The sequence below is a fragment of the Urocampus carinirostris genome, chromosome 15 (assembly GCF_059441175.1).
Source record: "Urocampus carinirostris isolate Australia breed hairy pipefish chromosome 15, RoL_Ucar_1.0, whole genome shotgun sequence".
Lineage (NCBI taxonomy): Eukaryota > Metazoa > Chordata > Actinopteri > Syngnathiformes > Syngnathidae > Urocampus > Urocampus carinirostris.
In genome coordinates this window covers 23,182,130-23,195,928 of record NC_142363.1, presented here as the reverse complement: position 1 = coordinate 23,195,928, position 13,799 = coordinate 23,182,130, and the positions used below count along the sequence as shown (strand labels likewise).

Here is a 13,799-nt window from a genome sequence, read left to right as displayed (position 1 = left end):
ATCTGAAGCGATTAATAGTCCAGAAAATACGGTAATAATCTGTATGAAATTTGAAACATACACATTTTTATTATTATTGATAATACATCGTTAAGTACACAAAAAATATTAGGAGCTGTTTGGGAGCCTTAGCTTCTCAGTGAGCCGAGCCAAAAGAAACGGTTTTCTAAATAGAGCTGTACTCTTGGGTGCGGCCTGTAGGGGCTGATGAGGCTTCACATGAAAACGCCAATAAGACAAACCACTGGAGCAGGCGTGTCAGCGTCATTTTCATGCACTTCAATTTTTTAGATTTTCTTCATTTACTGCGTTGTCTAGTCAGACGGCCAAGAAACAAGGTAATGCGCAACAATTTCAAGCATTTACAAGCATTTTCCTGACCTTGATAGAAAACACATTAAAATTCAAGCATTTTCAAGGATTTCAAGGACCTGTAAGTACCATGTTATTTAAGAAATGTAACAAAATAGAAAACAATCAAGCGCGTTGAACATTTGAATGCAAAACGACGAGCGCTCGGACAAAGGCAGGTGTTAGAAACCATCTTTTCATTTGGCAGCATCCGCTAATAATCCATCATCATCAATTTGCCGAATTTGCAGACTCAATTGAGGAAATCGAACGAGGGCCCGATCGGCCGGCGACACGTACGATAGCTCGACGTGAGGGCGAGGGAGGACGTCGGAACGATCTTATCGTTTTATTGTCTTTTTTTCGTTTTTGTTTATCTGGGAAAAGCTTTTAGTCTGGGTCGCCTTGTCATAGCGCAAGGAAAGGAAATGAGAATAATGGAGTGGCGGGATTTCCAAGGCCAGTAATGAAAGTTAGAGCAAATAGAGGACAGAACATGTTGTGCTCATATTAAAAATCGAGAGGACGCTTTATTACTTACGACCACAAAACAACAATTGTTTATTGTGAATAAGTATGAAAGATTTATGGAGAAATAAATAAACTGTGTTTATTTTGTCATGTATGTTGTTGTGTATGTTGTCATTTATTTTTTCATGTGTTTTGTCTTTTAGCATGTATTTTGTAGTGTACTTCGTCGTGTATGTATTTGATCAAAAAAAGTCGTCGTACTATTCATCATTTATTTTGACAACTATTTTATCATGTATTTTGTCATGTATGTTGCCTAAATTGTCATTTTTATTTTATGTGTTTTGTCATGTACTTTGTCGTGAATTTTGTCTTTTAGCCAGTACTTTGTTGTGTATTTTGCCATGTAATTTATCATGTATTTTTCTTGTGTATATTATTGTGTATATTAACATGTATTTTGTCATGTATTTTTTTCATGTGTTTTGTCATGTATTCTTTGTTAATTTTCTCTTTTGGCATGTATTTTGTCGTGTACTTTGCCATGTATTTTGTTGTGTATATTGTTGTGTATTTTATAATTTATTATTTTGTTATGTATTTTATCATTGATTTTGTTATGTGTATATATATATATATAAAATTTTAATTTTTTTTTTTGTCGTGTGTTTTGTCATTTATTTTTTGGGTATATTTTATCTATATTGTTGTGTATTTCATCATTTATTTTACCGTGCATTTTATCATGTATTTTGTCGTGAATTTTTAATTTATTTTAATGTGTATTTTGTCATTTATATTTGTGTTGTATTTACGATGTATTTTGTCACATATTTTGTTGTGTAATTTGTCGAGTATTTTGTTTGATTCGTCATGTATTTTTTTATGTATTCGTTCATTTATTTTTTTCATGTTTTTTATTTTGTTGTATACTTTTTTTGTGTACCGTATTTTCCGCACTATATGGCGCACCGTGTTATAAGGCGCACCTTCAATGAATGATATATTTTAAAACTTTTGCCATACATAAGACGCACCCCATTATAAGGCGCTATAAGTGCATGCTGGTTTAAGATTAGGTAATTGTGCAATTTTGTAATTGTAATCCTGTGCAGTCCTTCGAGACATTTTTGTGATTAAGGGCTATTTACGGTAAATAAATGTGACTTGACTTGACTACAGTAGAGAATGTAGTTACGTTATGCAACCTCTAGATGTTGCCACGCTAAAGGGAATGTCAACAAAACATTCAAAAAGGTCAAACTTTATTGTTAACAAACGAAGTCAGCTGGCAGTTGCTGTGAAACAGTAGTTCGAGTATGGATGGATAGATTGCATCTTTTCATAAAACGAAAGCACCAAGTAGGACCACCCCTGAATTCTTTAATATTGAGTTCCTGTGCCAGCGCTGTTGCCTTCATACGTATAGTTATCGTACTGACACTTCTGCTTGTCGCTCTTTGTTGAGCAACCCACTGTTCAAGTGTCTCCTCTAACTCTGGCCATCTTGCTTTATTGCCACGGAAACTTTGTTGAGTTTTCCTTACTTGGCGGAGCTTATCTTCATCCTTTCTCCACTTCCGTACCATCGATTAATTTATGTTTAACTCTCTCGCTGCCGCTCTATTGCCGTGTTGTGCTGCGTGACTGATCGCCTTGAGTTTAAACTCGGCGTTGTACGCGTGTCTCTTAACAGGAGCCATTTTTTTTATACAAATGCACGTATGAAAGAGAATCGTTGTTTAATATTTCCCAGTATGCACAGCGCGAAAAATGGAGTCGGCGGCTGTTTCTCGTAGTTGCGAGACCTTGCGAATTTAATATTGAGCCATATATAAGGCGCACTGTGTTATAAGGCGCATGGTCAGCTTTTGAAAAAAAATTAGACTTTTAGGTGCGCCTTATAGTGCGGAAAATACGGTATATGTTTTTGGAGCATATTTTGTCATGCATTTTGTCATTCATTTTATTTTGCATTTTTTCGCTTATATTAGTGTTGTATTCAACATGTATTTTGTTGCGTATTTTTTCATATATTTTGTCATTTATATTTGTGTTGTATTTATCATGTATTTTGTCGCATATTTTTTCATATATTCTGTCATTTTTGTCACAGAATTTTGTCATTTACTTTGTCGTGTATTTTGTGACGTATTTTTTCATGTATTTTGTCAATTATATTTGTGTTGTACTTATCATGTATTTTGTCGCCTGTTTTTTCATGTATTTTGTCATTTATATTTGTGTTGTATGTACTGTATTTTGTCACGTGTTTTGTCGTGTATTTCGTTGTGTAACTTGTGTATTTTGTCATGTATTTTCAAGTATTCTGTTATTTTTTCTTGTATGTTTTCATTGAGTTGGCATTTATTTTGTCGTGTATTTTGTCTTTTATTTTTGTGTTGTATTCATTATGTATTTTGGCACGTATTTCTTTATGTATTTTGTTATTTAGATTTTTGTTTGTTTTTTGTATTTATCATATATTTTGTTGTGTATTTTGTCACACCAATTTTCTCTTCAAATGAGGAGGTGCCCCAGTTGCCTGAGCTTCAACAAACAGGTGAAAATCTCAGCAATTTTAGCCCGCCGCCTCATTTGAATAACATTTTGTGGTGACAAAATACACAAAACAATACACGACAAAATACATGACAAAAAAAAAAGACAAAATGCATGAATGGATCAATTGCATTTATATTGTATATTTAGAAATTACGGGATGTATTTTCTCGTTCATTTATTCATATGGCATATACTTGCTGGTATTTATTTCTACATTTGGCAGGATTGGTCTTCCATAAATGAGGAGTTTGTGTTCTAAAAATAATGTAAACAAACCTGTATTAAGAGGGGAACTAGGACACACTTTCAAGGTTTATATTGATGGCATGATACGATCATATCTGTCAGTGATCCTCAAGATTTTCTCCCAATGCGATTTAGAGTGTTAAAAATGCATGAGGTGGCGCCTGGCGGTGCCCAAATGCAATCGGGCAAAAAAGCTAATAAACGAGGCGCCCGAAAGCTGAAAATGACATTTGCGCTGTGTGCATTGGGCCATTCCGCAGGTTTGTGTATCCGTTTTCCCGGACATGTTATTTCAGGGGCTCCTTTGAAGGACGTCGTGGCCAAGGTCAATTATCGGGTGATGAAAATCGTAGAATAACATTTGGTAGAAAGGAAAAGAAGGACCGAAACATGGCAGCTCCGCCTTTACCTCCGGATAATCCAAAAATCAATATTTAATACATGGCATCCAAAACATTATATTTGTGGATGAAAAAAAATATATCTCCAAAATATCATATTCAAGGAAAGAAATGTTACATACAGTTGAATTGACTGACGTCAATGGTAGTGAATGCCATGAAGTGTTGAATGAATTCAAAGGGATGTTTTGTTTTCAGACTGATACCAAAGCCACATAATAATAACTTTAGTAAATAAAATAAGATATTTTGGAATACTTTTCTATAACAACATATTTTTCTTGCCATTCATTTATTTTCAAGTCTGATTGTTTATCGTCCGCGAGAAGAGTGTGTCTGTATCTAGTTATTGAGAGTAGTGCTAGATTTCTGTGCCGGCTGTCTGCCAAAATTGTCGAAAGTGTTGCCTGGTTGCTACGTACTGCAGTATCTGACATTGAATGATTGTAAGTCGAATATTGCTTGTATATAATTTTTTGAGTCATTGATAACAATGTAGTGGTTTGTTTACAATGAACGTAAACATGACAATCCAGGATAAACAAGTATTAACGACTTCAAAAACAAATTAAAAAATAAAATTGGGATGAATAGGCAAAAGTATTTACAAGGTAGTGCTTGGATATTATCCCAAATAGAAAGTGCATCAGAATAATGATGCAGTGAAAATAGTAAGATAACATTTAGCAGCAACATATTTACAAAATAAGTCGAGAAATACCTATGTATAGAAAAACGATTATCAGACTTTCCGCATGTCCACTGTGAGAGAGATAAACCAAAAAGAAAAATCCAGAAATCTCAATGCATGATTTTTTAACAATTTATTTGTGTGATAGAGCTGTATTTAAACACTTGTGTATCATCTAGAATTCTGACCCTGAAGGACCTGTTAATCGGCTCATTAGAAGTCCACCTGCACACCATGCATCATCCTGACTCAGATGCACCAGTTTGAGGTCGCAAGCTGCATAAAGACACCTGTCCACCTCATACAATCAGTAAGACTTAAACTAGTAACATGGTGAAGACACCACACAAGGCTGGAAAGGGCTACAGAGCAATTGCCAAGCAGCTTGGTGAAAAAGGTCCACTGTTGGAGCATTGTAGCGTGTTATGAACTGACTGATAACGGATAATGGATAATGAATAGAGAAGATAGAACAATAACACTTAAAAAAATCCCCCCCCATTAGAAAATGGAGGAAGCTAAACATGACAGTCAATCTCAATCGGAGTAGAGCCCCATGCAAGATATCACCTCTCAATGATTCTAAGAAAGGTGAAGGATCAGCCCGGAACTACACGACAGGAGTTAGTCAATGATGACACAGAGGAGTAATTGGAAAAAGCTTTGTGATCAGATGAGACCAAAATAGAAATTTTTGGTCATAATTCCACGAAGCGTGTTCGGAGGGAGAAAAATGAAGTGTACAATCCAAAGAACACCATCCCTATTCTGAAGCCTGGATCTGGAGCCCATCCCAGCCATCTCCGGGCAGTGGGCAGGGGACACCCTGAATGGTTGCCAGGCAATCGCAGCTGCAAATCACATTAGTTCTCACAGCTTTCTGCGTTCTTCATCGACGTACGAGCCGAGTGATCCACCGCTAAGAGTCGTACAGCTGGACGATTTTACGTCCGCCTTGGACGATCGGAGACAAATTCACGACAGGGTCTTTATTTGCGCCGCACCGCGGGTGCCGTTCGGTCGCTCCCGCGAGCGAGCCCCTAACCCGCGGCGCGGGTACTTTCGGGCGCGATACGCACGACACCGACGCAGTTAAGGGGGTCCCGCGCATGCCCGCCGCCTGTCGTTGCGCCGCGCTACTGGGGTTGTCGGACGAGCGGACTCCCCCCAGTTACGGGGGTAGCCCGATCACGCCCGCCGCCTTTTCTCGCGTCGCGCCGTGTGACGCCACGTCCGCCGAACTCGCTCTGTCGCGCGGCCCGGGAGTGACCTCCGCCGACTCGCCCCCTCCCCCGTCCCATCCAGCCGGCCGCCTTATCCAGCGTCCGCTGACGTTCCGCCGGAAAAACCCGCAAAAAGTGAAAATCTGCAAAGCAGCGACGCCCCTTCAAAAAAAAAAAAAAAAACTGAAGTAGCGAGGTCCCACTGTATATGTGTACACACAACATGATCAAGAAGAAGTGTTCTTGGGAAGAAAGTATCTATATTGTTGGCTCTGTTGCTCGCATCTAATTTTACTGTGTTCCTTCACAGTTTCTCTTTTAGCTTAGTAGCTTATATTTTTATTGCGTGTTGTCCTTGGTTTCCTCTTAAGATGCTATACGCATCATGGCTATTGCGAGTACTACTATCATACTGAACAATATAAATCAACAGCGAGGCCCGTTTATTACGCCATGCTCCACCAGGACGCCTGCAAAAGAGAAGTGAAGAGGCCATCGACCGGGCTGGTTTGATCCTAGTTATCTGCCACCCTGAGCACCTTTTAAGAGGCGCGTTAATAGAAAAGGTCTCATCTGCGGCCACGCTCATCATCTCATCCCTCGCCGGGGCCTCAACGTGACTCCCCTGTGGGACATCTGGTTATAAACATGCGCACTCTCAGCCTCTAATGAGCCGCTCATGCTCTTTGTACACTTTCTGCGTAGTATTGACGTTGGTGCAATGGGCAAACAGCAGGTGGAGGATGTAAGCTGGGGCCTGAGGTCTTACAATTAGGAACAGCCTCGATTCATGAGAGGAAAAAGCCTACCTCAAAAAACAAATAGTCTTATAAAAAAAAAAGAATTCGGGGCCCTAACCGGAAAAAAATTCACTCTGCCAGCCATTGCCTTCAGAAATAGTTGACAAGGGCTAAAAGATCACAGCCAGAATCGAACATTTTATTGTAGGTGGACCAGAACGGCCACCCGACAAAAGTGCCTTCTGCCAGTTTCAGCTCGCAGCAATAAAGGATTGGGGATAATGGATTCCGACAACATGAACGCCATTCATTTTAGACTAAAAACAGTGACTGGAAAAACTGAGCAGCCAGGCCCGGTCCAGGCTTGCAGTAATATGCAATTGGGGATAATGGTTAGTGGATTTACAAGTGCTGTTCAGTTTTTGGTTGACAGAACAGCAAAAAAGAGCCCGACAAAAATGTGCTCAGCTGGTCCCCCCTTGCATCACTATGCGATTGGGGATAAGGGATGGTGGCCGCGTGAGCGCTGTTCAATTTTTGGTAGACGGAACTGCCAGGTCCGACAAAAACGGTCCCTGCCCGGAGCAATATCCCTTTAGGAATAATGGATTATAACCACAAGAGTGCAGTTGACTTTTTAGTTGACAGAAAGGGGAAAGAAGACAAAAATGCGCTGTGCCAGACCGCACTTGTAATGATATGCAAATGGAGATAATGGATTGTGGAATATTTTTCTACCCATGATGCACTGAGTAGCAAGGGATTACAGTACAGTAATTTTTTTTGCCATTAGGACTGAAGCATTAAATATTATGTATATATTATAAATATACCACAGCCATATCCCCCTAGTGGGAGGTGGCTAGAGTCATTTCTGACTCTTTTTGGGAGATTGATTCAGAGGAGGGGATTCCCAGCCCCCTCGCTCAACCCAACTGAGGTGTTGGGAGTCATTAGGTGACCAATTTTTATTAACATTTTATTAACATTAACATATTTATTAACATATTAACATTAAATATCGCAACATTATTTTCTTATTTCACCACCCCTGCTTTTTTTTAACTTTCTAGATTTTTCTAAGTGGACGTTTTGCCATGTAATGAACTCAAATGGCTTAATAAAGATGCATTTTATTTAAGTGACAATCTCCTGGGGATAACGTAATAAATGCCAGGCCACAGTAATAGTAATGTCGCAAGGTCTTACTGCCAGTCCAATTAAAATCGATTTTCGACTTCAAAACATCAAAAACGTGAAAAATGTGCTGTTGAACCCACCTGTGGTTTTTGTCCTCCATCTGCAACGTGTAGTACACGTCTTCAGCCAGCAGGGCGGAGCGAGAGTTACTGGCGTTCTCGCCCCATTTCAGTTTGAGGCTCTGGGGCCCGGCAGCGGTGCACTCCAGGGGAGGCGGGGCCGGGGGGAGGGGCCTCGTCCTCACCAGCAGCGGCGGACTGGAAGGGCTGCAGCCAATCGCGTTCACCGCTTGGATCCGAACGCTAAACGGCAACACAAGCGTACGTTAGTGTTTATGACGACGCTGACCTGCACGATAAAAAGACGTGTGGGCTTGAACTTTTCACAGAGCTGCTGATTTACTAAGATGATAACAACCAGTTTGCAGCCGTGATTGATTTAAATGATTGCTTCGTTTGTTTATGTTTTTTTTCGTCACTTTCAGTTGCAATGCTTATGTCGTGTAAATAACTCATCCAATTATTTGTCATGGTTGCCATGGTGCCCAATTGGTCCAGCCCTTGTGGCGCCAGCTGCGGCTCGTTGAGAGATTTGCTTTCTGTCTATATTAAGCACAGCGCTCTCTTGCTGCCTTTGTCAGCCCGTCAAACGAACTTCTGCCCCACAGGACGTGGGTTCTGACTCAGTCCTGATTTCCTGTTGGTATTTCTAGTACGGTATTGTTCCCGTTTACTTTTTTCCTGTTTAATTTCGGGTTCCAGTTTTGTTTCAGTCTGTTTTTGTCCTGTTTGTTATTTTCTCCAGTTTTCTGTTCATGGTTGCCATGGCGCCCAATTCGCCCCGCCCTTATGGCGCGAGCTGAGGCTCGTTGAGAAATTTGCTTTCTGTCTATATTAAGCTCAGCGCTCCCTTGCTTCCTTTGTCAGCCTGTCAAACTTCTCCCCCGAAAGACGTGGGTTCTGACTCGGTCCTGTTTTCCTGTTGTTATTTCCAGTACGGTTTTGTTCCCGTTTATTTTTGGGTTCCAGTTTTGTTTCAGTCTGTTTTTGTCCTGTTTGTTATTTTCTCCAGTTTTTGTTCCCGACTAGTTTCTCCTGTTTATTTTCGATATCCTGATTCGTTATTAATCCTGTCTGTCCGTCCTGTCCAATATCAACCCCATCTGTCCGATATCAACTCGGGAAACTGAAATCGATCTCGTCGGTCTCTGGCTTCCTGTCTTTCCTTGCCAGACCCGCTACCTAATGTGCATGACTCCTCATTTCGCGTAAAATAAAGGCTTGTGTAAGAACGTCATGCGATTGGGTCCTGATCTTGTTCTGGTTCTTGACATTATTAGCAGTATGGGACTAAATTATAGATGTCACAGTATGACCTCACAATCAATATATCAGTACATTGTGGAAGGCTGTTATCAAGGAAAAATGAATTAAAATATTATTAAAAAAATCTTTATATTGTTAAAAAAAAAAAAAAGTGGGTAAAATAATGTGCCCCAAACCAAGGGTTCCCCCTAAGAACAGATGAAGTTTCCACGGACCTGTTCTCGAAATAGCGACATCAACCAATCAGAAGGCCCAAAAACCACACATCCCCCGCGAAAAAAATAAATAATCAGGCACAGTGCGGCTGCTAGTATTATTATGGCGGGCACTTGGCATTTGAAGGCTAAGACGTTTGACCTTTGATTGACATTCACGCCGCCCAGCTACAACTACCTGGTCAGGAGACGCAACATGTGCACTGACGTCAAGAATGAATAAAACAAATTTGGTCAAATGTTGCCAAGTATAGCCGCATCCTAAACAAATCCCCGAAATGACACCCCGAACACAAGTGGTGCATATGTAAGGACACGTGAAATGATCCAATGGATGGCAAAAGGACACACAAGGTGTTGTGCTTCTGCTTTTACGCAACAGAGAGCAGAGTGACACGGGAACGAAAAACAAGCCGGGGATGAAAACACGGTACAAGCGCAATAACAGGTACAGGTAATAACAGAAGAACTTACAGACGGTAACAACAGGTCATTGTTATTCGGGCTGCTGGGTAATTGCCTATTTTTTTCGACATGAACCAATGGAAGGCTCCGAATGATTTTCCCTATGAAAAAAAGCAGCCACGGCTGTCCTTAACTACTTTTTTGACATTATTCTATTATTTTCTTTAGTCCATGTATTTTTGTTTGTTTTATTGTAAAATAGCTGGAAACAATGTATTGCTTTGGATTGAAGGGGCTTTTAAATCAATTATATGTACAGGGTTGGAAAGGGTTACTTTAACTTGATTACTTTCGATTACTTTTGGATGACTCCAATACCAAATATGCTAATAAAAGACAAAAGAAACTAAATATGAATAAAATGATGACTCACAACACGTGGTAAGCTTTCTCTCCTGGCTTTGATCTCTTTGATGTCCGGCAAAACTAACATAAAATGCGACAGAAACAAAATGAAAATAAATCCTAACAGCTTGCCAACATCATTTTTGCCGTTCCATGTATTCCGTTACTCCCCAAGCCTGCACAAAATTTAGTAATTTTATTCATATTTAGTTTCTTTTGTCTTTTATTAGCATATTTGGTATTGTAGTAATCCAAAAGTAATTGAAAGTAATCAAGTTAAAGTAACCCTACCCAACCCTCTATATGTAAAAGTAATATCAATACCTCATCTGGAAATAATTCAAATACTACCATTTTGCACACAAAAAATAACAATTAAAAAAAAAAAAAAAAATACTGATTAAAAATAAATATATAAAAAAAATACAATTAAAAGTATTTGAGACATTTTTTTGCATAAATATAATCAACGTATTGTAAAAATAAGATTAAAATATACAAATGATTAACACATTTTCACAAAAATGAAAAATATTCCAGACAGTCACACAAAAAATAACAATAAAAAATAAAACTGAAATAAATATATTAAAAAATACAATTAAAAGTATTTGAGAAAAAAAATGTGTATAAATATAATCAACGTAACAAGATTAAAATATACAAATGATTAACAAATGTTCACAAAAAAGAAAAATATTCCAGACAGTCACCTAAAAATAAAACAAAGCAATCATCAAATAAAAAACGCTGCTATAAATAGAAATAAAATAAATACAAATAAATATTAAATAAAATAAAAGAATAAAAGTAAGAACAAAAATCAAATAAATACAACTAAATAAGAATGAAAGTCAAGTCATGTTTATTGGTATAGCTCTTAATCACAAGAAGTCTCAAAACGCTGCACAGACCACAGATTACGACAAAAAAAAAGTTAAAAAAAATAAAAAAATATATATATATATCTGACAGTGTACAAAAAACCCAAAAGATATTGGTTTGGCAGTTCTTAAATCAAGTCAGTTCATTTTCACCTTTAAAACAAAAAAAAACTTACATCTACTTTTCACTTTTGCAGGTTTCCTGACTACTTGAGTCTGCTATAAGGCTTAAATATACGGAAATGGCCAAAGTCTTTTTTTCTGAAGAACACATGCACACACACGTGCAAATGAAATGGAAAGGAAGGCGGGCGACCAATGATGCTATAATAAATGGTTTTGGATCAGATACAGTGGTACCTCTGCTTACGAGCTCGAAGTGTTGGTGTAACAAGCACATTTTTGCAAAGACGATTCTGGGAGATCACGTATCTGCCAATTTATAAGTCTGCACCATATTATAAACAGGGTTGTGTAGGGTTACTCTAACTGGATTACTTTCAATTACTTTTGGATTACTCCAATACCAAATATGCTAATAAAAGACAAAAGAAACTAAATATGAATAAAATGACTAAATTTTGTGCAGGATTGGGGAGTAACGGAATACATGGAACGGCAAAAATGATGTTGGCAAGCTGTTTGGATTTATTTTCATTTTGTTTCTGTCGCATTTTATTTTAGTTTTGCCGAAGATCAAAGAGATCAAAGCCAGGAGAGAAAGCTTACCACGTATTGTCAGTCATAATTAACCGACTAGTCAAGATGGCGGCGCGTCGGGTAGACGCTGCGGCTCGGGCTCCAGTTCCCTGATCCCTCTTATTTTCCCTTCGACTCCCTTCGCATTTACAATAATATCCACTACATCCCGAGGGATATACAGAGACCACCGGATCTCCCTGGAAGATTTGCCGCCTGCCGACAATGACAACAACGGAGAAAAGGCTGAGCTAAGCTAAGAAGGCGACCACACAGACCAGCGCTCCCAAGCATGTTCAACCAACGCCAGATCCATCCGTCCACAATGAGTGAATTGAGCTGCGGATCGCCACCAACAACGTCCGGAAGTGGAGGACTTTTTTTTGCCATCACGGAGTCTTGGCTTTCCCGACGCCGCATTACATCACCGGCTCGAACGAGACGAAGACTCCGGTAAAAACAGGGGTTGGAGACTACGCGTTACAATAATAGCGGAACCATTGACACACACTGCTCACTCGATATGGAGTTTCTAGCTATGTACCGGGAGAGTTAACTGTGGTCTTTGTGTTTGCTGTATACTTTCCACCGCTAACAGTTTCACCAGATGCTAACGTTAGCATAGCGCTAAATCTCCTGCCTGCTGCTAAACAGCAGCTTGCACTACCCCAACGGAGCTTTATCGTCGACGGCGACTTTAATCGGGCATGTTTATGGACTGTACTCCCAAATCCATTAAATTGTGGACTCCCAGATCCATTCAATTGTGGACTGAGCAATTCGGAAAAACGCTGGTCTATGTGTAATGTAAGATCAAACATTCGGTTGTGTCCGGCAACTCTGTTTGAACGCTCAGGCCCGTGGAAAATTAGAGGGAACATTTGTCCACACATACCTGTACTCGCTATCTGGCTGTAGATCGCAAACGAGATAAGAGGTCGCCGGTTCCACCGTGATGTTCCGTTCATCCATGGAGATAACGTAGGACGTGATTTCCGCCCCGTTAGCATTAGGCTCCTCCCACTTGAGGAAGAGGCAGGTGGCGCGTGATTGGCCCCCCTCCGAGGAGGTGGGTGGGTCCAGAAGGCTGAGCGAGGAAACCGCATCGGGAACGCTCGCCGGTGTTTGGAAACGGACTTGCTCGCTGTGAGGCCCCGCCCCCGCTTGATTGACAGCCTGAAAAAGGGCAAATTCAGGTAAGGTTGCCATTAAGAAAATGATGATGGTAACTGTGAGAAAATGATGCTATGCTATTAGGGGGAAGAAAAGCTACTGGACCTGTTCTAGGTTTGATGAGTGGTCAAATTGAGAGGAAACGCCAGAGTCAAGTTAATAATACAAGAGACAACATTTAACACAAATTATAGTAAAAAAATACTCTTACTTTGTTTAAAGTCTTACAAGAGAAATTCTAAATTTGGTCAATCTTGGTTTACTAGCCCTGTTTTATTTCTATATCAGTTTAATGACCAGTCATCTACTCTAATTTTGGTTAATAAATCTATTATTAGTCCAGAAATGTATTATTATACACACTGATAGCATTTTAAAATTGACCTAAATTTGTTTTCGAGTCAGAATTTAAAGTCACACAATAATACACTTCAAATATGAATGTCAATTCAAATAAATGACAAGAAGATTCGTCATGTAAGCAAAAAAAAAAAGACAATTCCAATGTTCTCCAAATCCATGGGTATCGCTGGATTCCTAAAGTTCCACAGTCCACAGTCCAAATACTACCGAAACCTTGATGTGGAGCTCTATGAGGAACCAGAATCTTGATGGATTCCTGATCTGGGCAGCTTGCCAATCAGATCAAAAACAGTTGTAATTGTCCAAAGAAAAAAATGAATTTTCCTGGGATCAAAAAATAAAATAAAAACCAACCTAGCCAAAACTCGTCTTTTCGGGTTTTGCGTCCAATGTGAATCGCACCATCCCCGAGTGAAGACAAAGGTTTCTTTCGAAAAGGAGA

At 39.4% G+C, this 13,799-nt stretch overlaps 1 protein-coding gene across 1 annotated transcript in view; it reads right to left on the bottom strand.

Annotated features, from left to right (window-relative positions):
* Positions 1-13,799, bottom strand: part of fndc3ba (fibronectin type III domain containing 3Ba) — a 197,092-nt gene that overhangs the window by 16,319 nt on the left and 166,974 nt on the right. Inside the window, exons 23-24 of the mRNA XM_088354092.1 lie at positions 12,717-12,997; positions 7,969-8,190 (exon numbers count right to left, since the gene is read on the bottom strand). Coding sequence (XP_088210218.1) covers positions 7,969-8,190; positions 12,717-12,997 — 503 coding nt within the window. The remainder of the gene's footprint in view (positions 1-7,968; positions 8,191-12,716; positions 12,998-13,799) is intronic.